The sequence below is a fragment of the Carlito syrichta genome, unplaced genomic scaffold (assembly GCF_000164805.1).
Source record: "Carlito syrichta isolate Samal-C Ts95f unplaced genomic scaffold, Tarsius_syrichta-2.0.1 Scaffold254407, whole genome shotgun sequence".
In the NCBI taxonomy this organism is placed as follows: Eukaryota; Metazoa; Chordata; class Mammalia; order Primates; family Tarsiidae; genus Carlito; species Carlito syrichta.
In genome coordinates, this window is record NW_007198503.1 from 98,978 (window position 1) to 113,942 (window position 14,965).

At 47.0% G+C, this 14,965-nt stretch overlaps 1 protein-coding gene across 1 annotated transcript in view; it reads right to left on the reverse strand.

Moving 5' to 3' along the window:
• The window catches only part of ANKDD1B (ankyrin repeat and death domain containing 1B), a 52,451-nt gene that overhangs the window by 10,461 nt on the left and 27,025 nt on the right, over positions 1 to 14,965 (reverse strand). The window contains 5 exon segments of the mRNA XM_021709545.1: positions 218 to 293; positions 885 to 1,088; positions 2,285 to 2,379; positions 5,174 to 5,272; positions 7,771 to 7,869. Coding sequence (XP_021565220.1) covers positions 218 to 293; positions 885 to 1,088; positions 2,285 to 2,379; positions 5,174 to 5,272; positions 7,771 to 7,869 — 573 coding nt within the window.

A 14,965-nucleotide genomic window follows, 5' to 3' on the forward strand; every position in this document is an offset into this window, starting at 1 on the left:
GGGGGGGGGGGGGAGAGAGAGGGAGAGGGAGAGAGATGTAGGGAGAGGGCTGTATTTATTAGTGTAGCAGGGGCAGGAAGGGTTGGGAGAGGGTGGAGCGGGGATAGGGTGGGCCGAGGTTGTGTTACATTTTATTGGAGGTACAACGGGGCTGATTTGTTATAGGAGGAGGCTGTTGGCTCGCAGATTTGAACTTCGCGCGTGCGGGAGACCGTACAAGCTTAGGGTCTTTGTTGTTTTGGGTGGCAGTGCCATCTTGGGGGACGCCCTTCAGGTGGCACTGACTACACGTGCTGTAATATCCAGTCCATGAACACCAGGATCCCCAACATAAATCCCTGCCCAGTGCCATGAATTCTCTTCCCACAAAACTGCCTTTATTAGTGAAAAAGTAGCGTACATTACAAAGAGAAAACATAAGAAAATACCAGTGCTCAACGTGAACCAAGTTAACCAAGCAGGAGGGATGAAATTCCAGCAAGTGGTGGAGTCATGGGGGTGGCACGCAGTTGTTTCGCTTCCGTAGGCTTTTCTGTGTTCAGACACAGTGGGCTGGTCTGACTGTTACGACTGGGGGCAGGGAGGAAGCTAATTTCAGAAACTGGCCCACCGAGAGAAGCAAAATAATTTATCACCACTTGAGATCCCACACATGTGAAACGTGTGATTCTGAGGAGACAGACCTGGCGTGCACAGTGAGTCGAGGCGGTGCTGCCCAACGAACCATGTGGGGAAAGACAGGGAAGGGAACGCGGCAAGTTCCGGAGGCAGACGTCTCTCCCACGGCTGTGGGGGAGTGCTGAGAGAGCAGCCACGGTTGGGGTTTCAAGCTGGCTCTGCCTCTTTCTGAGCATGGGACCTCTTGCCATCAGAAGCCCTCCAACCTTCTCTTGAAATCCGCGGTCCTTTTGTCCACCTCACCTAGGAGATGCGAGGACGGCAGATAACCGGTGGAAGACCACCCGTCGGGGCTGTCCCCTGGGGGTCTCCTTTCAGGAGAGCTGGAACCCAGCATGGCTCTCTGACAGCACGTGGACAGTTCAGCCTGCCCTACTGTGCCGCTCGGAAGAAGAAACATGACCGTCTGTCTTTAAAAACAGGTTTACACAATGACCCAAAGGTGGAAGCAACCCATTGTCCATTGACAATGAATGGATAAACAAAATGTGGTACACACATACGGTGCGATGTTATTCAGCCTTTAAAAGGAAGGAACTTCTGACACAAGTATAATATGGGTGACCCTTGAGGATGTTATGCTCAGTGAAACAAGCCGGTCACGACAAAGGCAAATCCTATATGATTCCACTAATACGAGGTGCTCAGAGTGGTCAAATTCATAGAGACAGAGAGTAGAATGGTGGTTGCCAAGGGCAACGGGGACGAGGAGGAATGGGAGCTATTTGATGAGCAGAAAGCTTCACTTTGGCAAGATAAAAAAGTTTTGGAGATGATTGCATAACAGTGTGGATACCACTATATATACATATACATATACCACTATATAAAAATGCTTAAGATGGTAAATTTTATGTTGTATGTATTTTACCACAATTAAAATGTGTTTAATTAAAAAAACAAGTTTAGCCCCATGTAAGTTTATCCATTGCAGTTATGTTTATAATAGCAAAAACTTAGGAACAACTTAGATACCCCTCAGCTGAGAACCAGTTGAATAAATTATGATGCATCCATACCGTGGTCTACCGTGCAGCTGCAAAATAAAAAAGAATAAGGAAATTCTCCATGTGCTAACATGGAAAGAGCTTCACTTTATAATGCTAAGGGGAAAAAAGCTAATTACGGAACAGCGTACTGTTTATAGGTATGCCCCTAGTGTCTAAAAAAAAAAAGAAGAAGATAAGAGCATAATATAATTATGTTTTATTGCACACACACAAAGAAACTAGAAGGAACAGAAGAAATGCATCAAAATGGGTACATACAGCCAGAGTAGTGTGGCAACCAGACAAGTCAGGAAAGGGTCAGGGGTAAGGTGGTGGGGATTTTTACTGTTAAACCCTTACTAGTTATATTCTTTTATTTGGGGACTATATGAATCTATAATCTTTTCAAAAACTTATTAAATAATTCAAAGTTTAAAAACACATCTTTTGCTATTCAAAGTAAAAATTCTTACGGACACGTCTCCATCAAAATTGGGAGGTTGCAGTGACTGTGAAGATGCAGGGTTTCACAAAGGATGTGCTAACTCAAGGCTTGCAGCCCACCAAGAAGGATCAGCAACCATCTCAGCAGGACGGAGTGCAGTCCACACAGTCACCTGCCAACCTTCAAGGCACAGCCTGCCTTCAGCAGGATCTCCACTAGCTCCACATTTCCAAGGTCAGCGGCCACATGCAGAGGGGTTTGCTGCCTCTGCCATGAGAAAGTGTAGTCAAAGCACATTAAGGAGGGAAAAAATCTGCATAGTGAAAAGACAAAGGGAAAATAGACGTGTTCTCTATAGGCCTGGGGGGAAATAGATAAGAGAATAGATTGTGAGATGGGGACATTCATTGCCGTATTATTTGTAATAGTGAAAAACTGAAAGGAAGTTACATGTTTAACAAGCAGACTCATTAGATAAATTATGATATATCTATATATTGGAATAGTGGGCAACCAATAAAATGATTTTTTAAAAATAATTTCAAAATGATTTGACTATGGTAGTCAAATTCATAGAGCAGAAAGCAGAACAAAAAGACAGAATGCAGCCAAAAAGGACTTTGCAGCAACTTGGATGGATTTGCAGCAACTTATATGGACTTTGCAGCAACTTGGATGGATTTGGAGTCTATCATACTCAATGATTTATCAAAGAAACAAAGAACAGAGTTCCATATGTTCTCACTCATAAGCGGACCTTGAACAATTGTAATGCTATAAGAAAGCAACTGGCAGTAATGGGAAACTGTGGGGGGGTGAGATTGGCAGTTGAGGGAAACTGCCAGGGGAGGGAGGGGCACACCCCATCCACAAGGATACCTGCATGATCGGTGCTTATATACCTAACCCTGAAATGTACCCCACATCTTTATAATAAAAACTAAAGAAATAATAATAACTTCAAAATGATTTGACTACCTACGGCAGTCAAATTCATGAAGACAGAAAGCAGAATAGTGGTTGTAGGGGTGGGAGAGGAAGAAATGGGGAACTAGGGTTTATTAGGTTATGGAGCCTCCGTCTGGGAAGATGAAAAGTTCTGGAGATGAATGGTGGTGATGGCTACAAGACGGTGTGGATGCACTTAGTGCCACTGAACTGCACGCTGAAAATGGTTAAAAGGGTAGATTTCGTTAAGTGTATTTTACTACAATAAAATATGTTTCAAAGATTACTTTTAAAAAATGAAAAAACACATGATACAATTTTGAACCCTTAGAAAACAACACTATATCCAACTGTGTTTGATTTAATTAAAAAATACATGTAGAGAAAGAGTAGGAAATATAGTACATCAATAATGTTAACGGCAATATCTAGATGGAGAGATTCAAGTTGGTTTTTATTGCCTTCTTGATTCTTTTATTTATTTCTACGTTTTCTACATTATAATGCATAAAGGAGCCCAAGACCTCTAATTTCCTTCGGGAGTAATCATTTTCCTACCAAGAAGATGAGAGTGTCTCAAAAGGAATATGAAATCACAAGAAATTCGCCCATTCTAACCCCCCACCAAAATAATGCTGATGTGAAGACATTTCTAAAAGGAAACTTAGATATGATCGAGCCCAACTCAACCAAAGAGAGGAAACAACTTCCCCAGGGTCACACTGCTGGGCAAGGGTGTAGCCCAGGTGGCCCAGTGCGCCCAGTGATTATTGCCAAAGAGCATTCGTTAAAGACCTACCTTTGGATGGATCATCCAGGACCACACTTACCAGACAAACCTGTAAAAGGTCTGAGCCAACACGGAACAGAGACACAAATGTGACACAGAAATACCAGCAAAGCCCACTTTGACAAAACAGCCACAAGTCTGGAAGGCAGGAGATATGCTAAGGCATTAACAAGTTATCTTTCTCTCCTGGGTTTAGCTTGTTTATATTTTCTTATTATATCTGTGTATTCTTGGCCTAACAAACAAATCACAGTGATAAAGTCTAGTTCTGTATGTGGATGGCAAGCCTAACAAATACTCCTTCCCTAGCGAGCATCTAGCCAGTTCTGCTGAAACCAAAATCACATGTCAGCACAAGACTCTGTGTGTTTAGCAGAGATTTTGCCCATTAGGAGATATTTTAGATATTAACCTAGTTGAATGCAGACATGTATTTGATAACAAGAGGGTCTCTTCTCCACAAAACTGTTGTGACAGTGAAAGACAGAAGAGGGGGCCGGGAAGGGGCAGCAGTGCAAGCAAACACACACCATGCTCACAGGAGAGATGGACTCCCAGGGTGCAGGTGGGAGCACTACAGAGAGAAGAGCCAAAGCTCTGGCTTCACAGATGGGGAAGCCACACATGAGCGACAACAGGCACTGCCCTCCGCCGCCGCCCCAGCCTGGTGGGGCACCACTCAGGCGACCCTGGGAAGAGGCAGCCGCCAGGTCTCACCTGGCCCCAGGCCCCTGGGCAGACTCCAGGGGCTCGCCCAGGGAGCACGCCCCTGCACACTGTGCCCCGCCCTCTTCAGCCATCCCCCTCGGCATCCCGCTTCCAGCCAGTGATGCTTTATGAGACATGAGATTCTGCTGCGGTTGCTTGAACTTGTGATGATTCTCCTTTTGTTCCAAGAGGTCTCTTTTGCCTCTAGGCAAGGGGAAGACACATTTATGCTTTCTAATATAGACACAAAGCTTCCTTTCTGTGGGGAAGGGCTCTCTGCCAGTTACAACATTTCGCACTGGGGGAGTGGCTTTTGATTTTAAAAGCCTCTGGCAATTTACCGCTGCGCTGCTGTTTGTCTATCCAAAGTGCCGGGCCTATTCAAGGAGAAGGATTTAATCATGCTCCCACTGAACCTCAGCTGTGCATCTGAGAAAGTGCGCGAGTGGGCCTGGGGTTTGGGTGGGAGCCATGGGAGGAAAAGGATACCAAGAGCGCACAGGTTCCTCCCAGGAGTTAGCAGGCACCTTGAACTTGATCAAGACTCCCCTCAAACACACACCATGTTAAAACAGAAGAAAACAGACTCTCTCGGTTCTGATTTGCCTGGCTTACCTGGTTCGAGATGCCAACATTGTGCTGTGCACTTAATAAGCTGTTGACAACGGTGATGTGGTTGTTGATAACAGCTAAATGAAGAGGGGACTCCTTAGGCTGCAGAAAGAAATAGAAATTTAAAATCCAGAGGATTATGACTTCATTATGCAAATCAAAAAGCAATTCACTTCAGCCGATATTTCCTGAGGGCCTCTCAAGTACGGAAGCTGTGCCTCCCAGTGGGGCCCTCAGTTCTTGTTCAGCAACTGCTTTCATCGCAAGACTGCAAAGCAAGCCTGCCCACGAGCCACCAGCTTCCTCCTTCACCTGTTCTGGAACTATCCACTGAGCTCCTACTATGGACCAAGCTCTTTCAGGCTGCCAGGGATTTAGTGGTGCACAAAGCTCATTCTCCGGCATTTCTCAATCTTGTGGGGACACCAATACTAGTTTGCTTGTTTTAAAGTCACACAGACACAGTATGCAGTTACAAATTGTGCTGAGTACTGTGGAGGAAAAGCAGAAAGTGCGACGAGAGCCTGTGTGCGGGTGGGGGAGGGACGACCTTTTGGGAGGTCAGAAAAGACTTTTCTGAAGAATTGACAGGTGAGCTCAAATGGGAAGGATAAAAAAGTAGCAAAAAGGCTGAACTGCAGGACTTCTCAGAGCCCTCAGAGAACTAAAGGACCGTGGAGTTGCCACAAGGGGAAAACCATGATATATCCAGCATTTGCTCTGGAACTCTCACTCCTTGGCATGTCTTCAAGGCCTGGTGGCTCTTACACAGGGCCCCTGTTCTCAGGCCCGGCCCTCCCTCCTGCACAGAGTGCAGCCCCAACGTGTTCACCAAGCCTCCGCACTCTGCTTGCCTGACCCCCTCCGTGGCTTCGCTACCTGTCCTCCAGGCCACACGCCTCTGTGGGGCCCGACCCTCTCGCCCATCCCCACTGCAGGCCTTCTACCTGGCCCAGCCGGGCCGCAGGGCTTGCGTGGATCCGCACACGTAGCCCCCGGCTTTCCCTGGTGCCTGTCTCCCTCCCACCCAGCTGCCAGGGGCGGTGGAAGCACAAGAGAAGACACATCTTCGGAAGGAGAAAGGGCACTGAGGGGGGAGGCAGAGGAGAAGCAAGGAGGGAGTGTGGGGGCCCAAGCCATTCAGGCAGGAGAGAGGGTGGGGGGTGGTCCAGGATGGTGACGAGCAAGAGAGTGGGGAGGGCGGAGAGCCCGGGCGGAGGACCCAGAGGCCGTGTGCAGAGCAGGAGCCGAGCTGGGAGGAGAGTGGGTGAAGGCGGGAGCACAGGTGTGCGGGGCAGGCGGACAGGACGAGCACAGCCCTCAAGTGCAGTCTTGGCCTTCCTGGCGTGCTCAGGCCCCTCCGCACCTCCTCGCCACATGCTGGCCACATGCTCGTGCCCAACATTCCAGACTGCGCTGCACAGGGCCGACCGCTCTGCAGGCACCTCCTCGTTCACAGGGACCCTCGAAGTTCAATCCTACCTTCCCCGCCTCACACGTGACCTAGGATCCAGAGTTTCCACAGAGCAGGGAAGTGGCCAAGACAGGGCCTGACTCCCGACCTTCTGGACTCCAGCATCTCACCAGCCTCCTTCTCGGGAGACAGAGTAGGTGGATGGAAGGAGAGATGTGGTGAGCTGGCAAGGGTATCCCCCGCAGACGGAGAAGTGAGCAGGGACAGGCAGGAGGCCCTGCCCGAGTGAGCTGGAGACTGTCCGACAGGAGCAAGGGTGACCGCAGAGAGAGGGCTGGAGGGGGAGTGCGGCGGGCGGGGGAGCCCAGGAAGATCTTTCCGGGTCAGCTTCTTCTGCCCAGGAACAACTTCCCTTGAGACACCAAGCAGGAAAAAGGAGAAAGCCTTGCTCATCTCAGAGAAGTGGGCACTGGGTGTCACCTCCCTGCAGGGGCCTAGCTCCTCTAGAGGAGGAGGAAGCGACCTCGGACTGAACCCGGTCAGTGCAGAGCCGATTCCCCCAACATCGTGCTCCAAAAATGATCAGACAGGGTTCAAGTCACTTCCCCTCTCTTGAGTCAGTGCCCTAAATAGTCATGGCTCAGCAAGGCCAGAGGAAACACTATTCTCATAGGAGGAATGAGAAGACAGTGAAAAGCAGAGGAACGCTGCTCATCTAATTCCAGCACAGAGGGCCTTCGCTAATTCTCCTAAAGCAATTGAAACTTAAATCAATATAAAGAATTGACTTTCAAAAGAAAAACAGAATCATTCAGTGAAGGGAGAAAAAGTGTATCTTCCCTATATGCACTGCCGCCTCATCATGTTCCCAGACTGATCAAATTAATTCAAGAGTAATGGTATTTCTAGACATATGAGAAAGTTTTACTGCAGCAAATACAAATATTTAAGGCACAAAAACATTTCATTTTGTTCAGGAACTTCAAGGACGTTCTAAAACTCATCCCTTGGATTTTATTTCTCGAGATTAAGACTCAGCCTCCAAAAGACGTCAGTCTGCCTTCCCAGAAATAATTCCTCTCTTGTGAAACAACTCATCTCCTGTATCATCTGTGAAGGGCATATCCCTGGCACAGCAAACCTCACAGCGCCAGGACCAAAGCCTGTGACATTGGAATAGACTCACTTCCACGTTCTGGTGCAGATCAACATTCTCACCGAGAAACAAGTTGACAAAGGATGCTTGGCCATTCCTGGTTGCTATCTGCAAACCACGGATATTGAGCTGCAAGAGACAACCAAAGAGGATGTCAGTGGAGGGCAGGGAGGAATGCCCATTATAATCCAGGATGTTTTCTAGTGTTTAATCACATGGTAACCAATTAATGCAATGAAATAGTACAACTGCAGTCATGTACCACATTATGATGATTTGGTCAATGACAGACCTTGTCGGTGATCCCATAAGATTATAACGGAGCTGAAAAATCCCTATGGCACAAGCACTTATCACTGTGTTATTATTGCCTTACACTGTGCAGTACAACAACCTACTGTGTGTGTAGTAGTATAGGAGCAATAGCTTATACCATAAACCTAGGTGTGTAGGAGCTATACCATCCAGATGTGTGTGTGTACAATCTATGATGTTCACACGATGATAAAATCACCTAACAATGCATTTCTCAAAAAGTATCACTGTTGCTCAGTGAAGCATGGCTGTGTTTAAAAAAGAAAGTCCAACGTGTTTCCAACTATTTGGGGGAGTTATTACTTCTAAGTGTCTCCCATGAAGGTACCAGAGCCTCAGGGAATATATGTGCAATGGCCTCAATGTTTGTGCCCCACCCCCAAAGTCTTATGCTGAAACTCTAATCCCATTGTGATGATAGTATGAGGTGGGGCCTTAGGGAGGCTGTTAATCATTGAAAGATAAATTGTAAGATTGCTACAAAACATGTTCAGGTCTTCCAAAGAAGCATGCTGTTGAAAACTGTCTTCTCAAAATGGCTGCATCAGTATCTCCTGTACCACACGCTCTTCTGCAATATGACCTTGCCTCACCCCCTTCAAGAGGTGGAGTTTATTTCTTCACCTCTTGAATCTGGGAGGACCCTGCTTTGTCTTGACTGATAGAATGGGGCAGAAGTGACAGCGTGCCAGTTCCAGGCATGGCCCCTCACTAGCCTGGCAGCTGCTGTCCTCTACCTCTTGCAGTGCTTGCCCCTACAAGCCTTCCCTCAGAACCCCGCTTCCAGGCTGCGGGAAGGCCAAGACACGTGGAGAGGCCGTGTGCTGGTGCTGAGCCCAGGTGGGCTCCCAGAGGACAGCTGGCTTCAAGTGCCAGGCATGTGAGTGTGCAATCCTGGATATCTAGCTCAGTTAAGCTAGAGAAGGGCCAGGTGACCAAAGTCCTGGCCATTGTCTCAATAACTATACTCACATAACAGCCCCAAAGTAAGATTCTCTCAGCTGAGCCCAGTCAGCCCACAGAGCCAGGAAAAATAGTAATACATTGTTGTGTAAGCCACTGAGATTTGGGTTGGTTTGTTATGAAGCAACAGATAACAGAACAGATGCTAACAGGAATGATACGCATGGTCTCTGACCAGCTGAAATCTAGCTTGTACTAACACATGCCCTTGGACAAGTGGCCTATCAGGTATGGGCTTCTTTGTCTTTGTCTATGAGAATGGCATAACTACCTGTATTAGTTTTCTGTTGCTATTATAACAAATTGCCACAAATTGAGTGGCTTAATACAAGTGTATTATCTTCATGACACAGACCCCGTGTTCTGGAGGTCAGAAGGCTGAAATGGATCTCACTGGGCAAAAACACACGCAAAGAAGGGGGAATCTCATGAGAATGCACTTCTTTGCCTCTTCCCGGTTTGGGAAGCCTCCTGTGTTCTTTGGTTCGTGTCCCCCTTCCTCCATCTTCGACGTCGGCAATAGTTAGCTGAGTCTTTCTCACACCACATCACTGACATCCTCTTTGGTTCCCTCTTCCACTTTAAAGGACCCTCGTGATTCCATTGGGACCACCTAGTAATCCAGGAGGATCTCATTTTAAGGCCAGCTGAGCAGCCTTCATTCTGTCTGCAACTTAAATCCCCCTTTGCCACCTAGCATAACATATTCACAGGTTCCAGGGATCAGGCTGCGAGCATCTTTGAGGGTCTGAAGCACGACTCTGCCCCCTGCATCGTCCCACCTCTTTCTCTTTAACCACAGTAATACTGAGAGGACACACGAGCTAGTCAATGTGTACAAGATCATAACTATTATTGTTAGATCACAGCGCCAGCGAGGCCTCCAAAACGTTACGTCAGACCCCCCGGGTATGTGGCTGTCTGGTGTGCTACTGGTGCCACGTGAAAAATGCACAGAATTGCACAGAAGTTGGAATGGAAAATATAGTTTATTTACAAAGTAAATGAGAGAGAGGGAGAGAGATTGATTCACCTCACCAAAGTAGGAGAGGGGGCCAAAGATTAGGAAAACATGGCGACCACAGCTCCAGGAGCCACATGGGCAGACCATAGCTTAGCAAAACCAATGGCGAGAAAGTAAATTAGAGAGAGAGAGGAGATTCACCTCTCCAAGGTAAGAAAGCTTAGAAAATATGGCAGGGGCCATAACTCAAAGAGCACATGGCCACACCAGAGCTTAGTAAAGCAATGGCGATGGGCTGCTCAAAGTGGAATGCCTTTTAACCCTTCCCTTTGATGGGGCCAGGTCATTTAGGTGATTAGGTGGTGGTCTGCTCCGTGTCATCGCGAAGGGGACAGGTAAGTGCAGGTACTAATGTCAGGTGATGGACAGCAGGCAGATGGGTGGATTAGTCACATGACAGTTGCCATGTTGATGGGGTCTGTGTCATGAAGGTCATGAAGAGTTGGTTAGGTTAACTTGTTTACAAAACAAGCTGGGGAGTGGATTGTAAAGTGATTCTCAATAGCTACCTCTGATAAACCAGTTCTGTCCTTAGTTAGTCATTAGAGGATAAAGTGAACTGCTATAGAAACATGACAGATCTAGGCAATGTTAAAATGGCGGCTCATTGAGTATGTCGACTCCATGTTATGTCCTTCAATTATTTTATTCACTCCGCATAAAATTATTGAGTATCTCTATTTCTTACAGGCACCGAGTTAGTGGAGGAATACCTTGGTAAACAAAACTGAAAGAAATCTCTGCCATTACCTTCCAGTGGGGGAGGACAATCAATTGAACCATAGATTAGTAGATCAGTAAATCAGTAGATAGAATAAGAGGTTGTTAGGACTATAACATCAGTTATCTACAAGTGCTACAACAAGAAGTAAAATAACACGACTGGAAGGCCACTTTCCAGTGGGTGATCAAGAAAACTGTCTTGAATTAGGTGACATTTCAACTGAGTACAGAATGGTAGGATGTGCCCCAACTGGGAAGATTCAAGACCTAAAGCAGAAACAAGTTGATGAGGAACTCAAAGCAGAAATCCTGTAGGAGAAGGAGCTGCGGCATGGTGTGCAGGGCCTGCAGGCTTTTTAAGAGCCAAAGGAATACTCAAAACCAAAACAAACATATTCCTGGTTCCAAGATACCAAAAAGAAAGCCACGAGACTGAAGTGAATAAATATTTAATTGACATTCACACTTCATCGATTGTTAAATGTAATACTCATTAAATATTCATTATGTTTGTAAACAATTTGTAGCCTCCCTTTTTCACCTCCCTTAAATTCCCAATTAAGCACACAGCGTTCTAATAAATCAGAGTCAATAATAAAGTAGAGCCAGGCTCGGTGGCTCAGCCTGTAATCCCGCGCCTTGGGAGGCTGAAGTGAGTGGACTGCCTGAGCCCGCGGGTTCAAGACCCACCTGGGCAACTTGGTGAGACCTCATCTCTACCATAAAATCAAACAAATCAGCCGGGCATGGTGGCGCATGCCTGTAATTCCGGCTACTTGGAAGGCTGAGGTGGAAGGATCACCGGAGCCCAGCAGGTCGAGGCTGCGGTGGCCGGAAGCGGCCACTGCACTCCAGTCTGGGCGACAGAGTGAGACTCCAACTCAAAAAATAATAATACTAGTAATAATAATAATAAAGTAGATGAATTCGTTGTAGCCAAATAATTGTAAAAGCAAAAACAAAAAAAGCCTTTAAGAGTAATTAACAGTCCCCAAAAATGAATTTGAAACAGAATGTGGGAGCGCTTCAATATGTTTGATAAAATGTGAGGCAGGAACTCCAGAAACACCAGTTCTGAGGACCTACAAAAGTCTTCATCAGACCAAGGGTAGTGAAAAAGACCCTGGAGAGGGCAGTTGCCCAAACTCTGGGCAGCCACTCCACCCAGCACAAGTGGAAGAAGCCCACTGTCAACTGAGTCACCGTCTCACTCCAATTCCATCCTCAGAAATGTCTCGGCCGGGCTTGGTGGCTCAGCCTGTAATCCCACGCCTTTGGGAGGCTGAGGTGAGTGGATTGCCTGAGCCCGCGGGTTCAAGACCCGCCTGGGCAGCGGGACCTCATCTCTACAATAAATCAAAAAATCAGCCGGGCGTGGTGGCGCATGCCTGTAATTCCGGCTACTTGGAAGGCTGAGGTGGAAGGATCACCGGAGCCCAGCAGGTCGAGGCTGCGGTGGCCGGGAGCGGCCACTGCACTCCAGTCTGGGCGACAGAGTGAGACTCCAACTCAAAAAAAAAAAAAGAAATGTCTCAGCCCTTTCCCCTCCCTTCTTGCTGATGAGGGGGAGGGGAAGAAGGGCAAAAGCAGTCTCCTAGAGGCCAAGACCACAGTGTCAGCAGGTAAGCCATTTCCAAGATCGCACACAGCAGTCACCTGCAGATGTGACAGCAGAACGAAGTCCACCCCATCCATGATCGTGCGTGTCCAAGCTGCTGGTGTTTAGCTTCACACTGCTTGTCTCCCAGGGTCTTCCCTGGGTTGGGCAGAGACGGGTGTGGAGAGCAGGAGGTGCTGAGGTTGTTCGTGTGGAGAGTGTGCTAATGAACGAAGAAAACTCCAGAAGTAAATTTCCAGGCTGCCAAGTCTGCTCACAAGGCAGCTGAGGCCACTGGCTGCAAGGATGTGGACAATGGGGAGTCTGCGTTCTTGGCCGCTCAGGGAGAATGGGTGCATGGGAAAACCATTACAAGGCAAAGTCCCTTGAAGGCAAAATAATGACGGTCAGGAGTAAGAGATGGCACAGAACAACAAAATGTGGGGGCAGGGCTGGCTCACCCTGGAGGCCTTAGGGGACTCAGGCTAGAAGTCACTGGGGACAGAGGGGAGCGTCTGTGCAATGACCAAACAGCAGCCCAACTCTCCACATCTGGAATATTTCACAGCTCCCATGAGTTCTTAACTTTGGGTTTATGTATTGCACCAATAGCCTTGCAACTTCAAGGGAATCAGCTCACACTGTCTTCATCCTCTAACCTCCTTCACGATCCTTGACCACGTATATAGGAACCTTCGGTTATTATATTAATAATATAATATTGATGAAAATTTTCTCCATTGCAGCATACTTTGAGTATTTATCTTTAAAATTGTTAATGGCTAGCCGGGCTCGGTGGCTCAGCCTGTAATCCCGCGCCTTTGGGAGGCTGAGGTGAGTGGATGGCCTGAGCCCGCGGGTTCGAGACCCGCCTGGGCAGGCGAGACCTCATCTCTACAATAAATCAAAAAGAATTAGCCGGGCGTGGTAGCGCGCGCCTGTAATTCCGGCTACTCGGAAGGCTGAGGCGGAAGGATCGCCGGAGCCCAGCAGGTCGAGGCTGCGGTGGCCGGGAGCGGCCACTGCCCTCCAGTCTGGGCGACAGAGTGAGACTCCGACTCAAAAAATAAAAAAATAAAATAAAAAATAAAAATAAAAATTGTTAATGGCTACATCATTTTCCAAGAAATAGATGCACCAAACTTTTATTCAGCCTTTTCCTACCATGTAGGCTGTATCTCATTCTCAGCTATTGGAGCTAACTGTATCACCTCTCTTAATGCGTGCAGCTAGCTTTTTCGTGCTTTTAGATATATTCCTTTGACACAATTTCCCATACATAGGTGAAAGGAGAGGAACAGAATGCTTTTCCAAAAGGTTGTACAAACGTACAGTCCTACCAGCAGAACACAGGATCTAAAACAACACCAGTTTTGGACTTTAATCTTGATTCTAGTGTTTAACTTTGTGCCTTTTGAAAAGGAATTGTGTATACATTATGCTGATACTAGACATACTGGCAATCAAAAAAAAAGCCAAAGTGCAGAGCCACATATGTAGGATGCTACTGTTTGGTGGTGTTACTATATATATATATATATATATCTGTGTGTGTTTAATCACATTTTCTATGTGAATGCATGGAAGATTCCTGGAAGACTAAATGAACTACTAATGGCGTTAGTTCTGGGTAGTGAAATTGCAACATGGGACTGAAATAAGACACTTTTCAAAAAATCATTGATCTTTGGTAATATTCAGGTTTTTTTCATGGATTATTTTCACTACAATTAATTAGAAAAATAGAAAGAGAAAGGAAATGGCTGGGCATGGTGGCTCACGCCTGTAATCCCAGCACTTTGGGAGGCTGAGGCGAGAGGATTGCCTGAGCCCATGTGTTTGAGACCAGCCTGAGCTACATGGCAAGATCTGGTCTCTACAATAAAATTAGCTGGGCATGGTGGTGCTTGCCTGTGGTTCTACCTACTTGGGAGGCTGAGGTGGAAGAATCGCCTGAACCCAGCAGCTCAAGGCTGTGGTGACCGTGAGCGTGCCACTGCACTCCAGCCTGGGTGACAGAGTGAGACTCTGACTCAAAAAAAAAAAAAGAAAGGAAGCGATCTGAAGACAAGGTCCCTGAGGTGGCTAAAAACTCAGGCACTGGACTCAGACCTGAGTTTGAATGCTCGCACTGTTGTATGAGGGGGCACCCAAAAGAAACCGGAATTATCTTTTCGGGGGATGGGCCCCTTGTCGTACAGATTTCCCCGGCTTGGCAAGTGTCCTAGGAGCCCATTGGCCACAGTGTACCGCTTGCATTGTTGTGGGAGGCTGTGTCTGGCTTCAGGCAACTGGTCCCTTCACCATGACAATGTACCTGTTCACCCCATGCTGGGTGTTCAACAGTTTTTGACCAAACATGGCATGTGCTCCACCCTCCCTGTTCACCCAGTCTCACCCTGAACAAATTTTTGTTTACTTGTTTCCCTGGATGAAAAAAGTCTTCACAGAGAGACATTTTGTCGATGTGGAAGGAAATGTGAAATAAAAAAGGGCAGAAGCACTAAATGGCATCAAAATTGATGTGTTCAAAACCACTTTGAGCAGTGGAAAAAGCATCTTGATAAGTGTACTGCATTAAACAGAGAGTACTTTGAAGATGC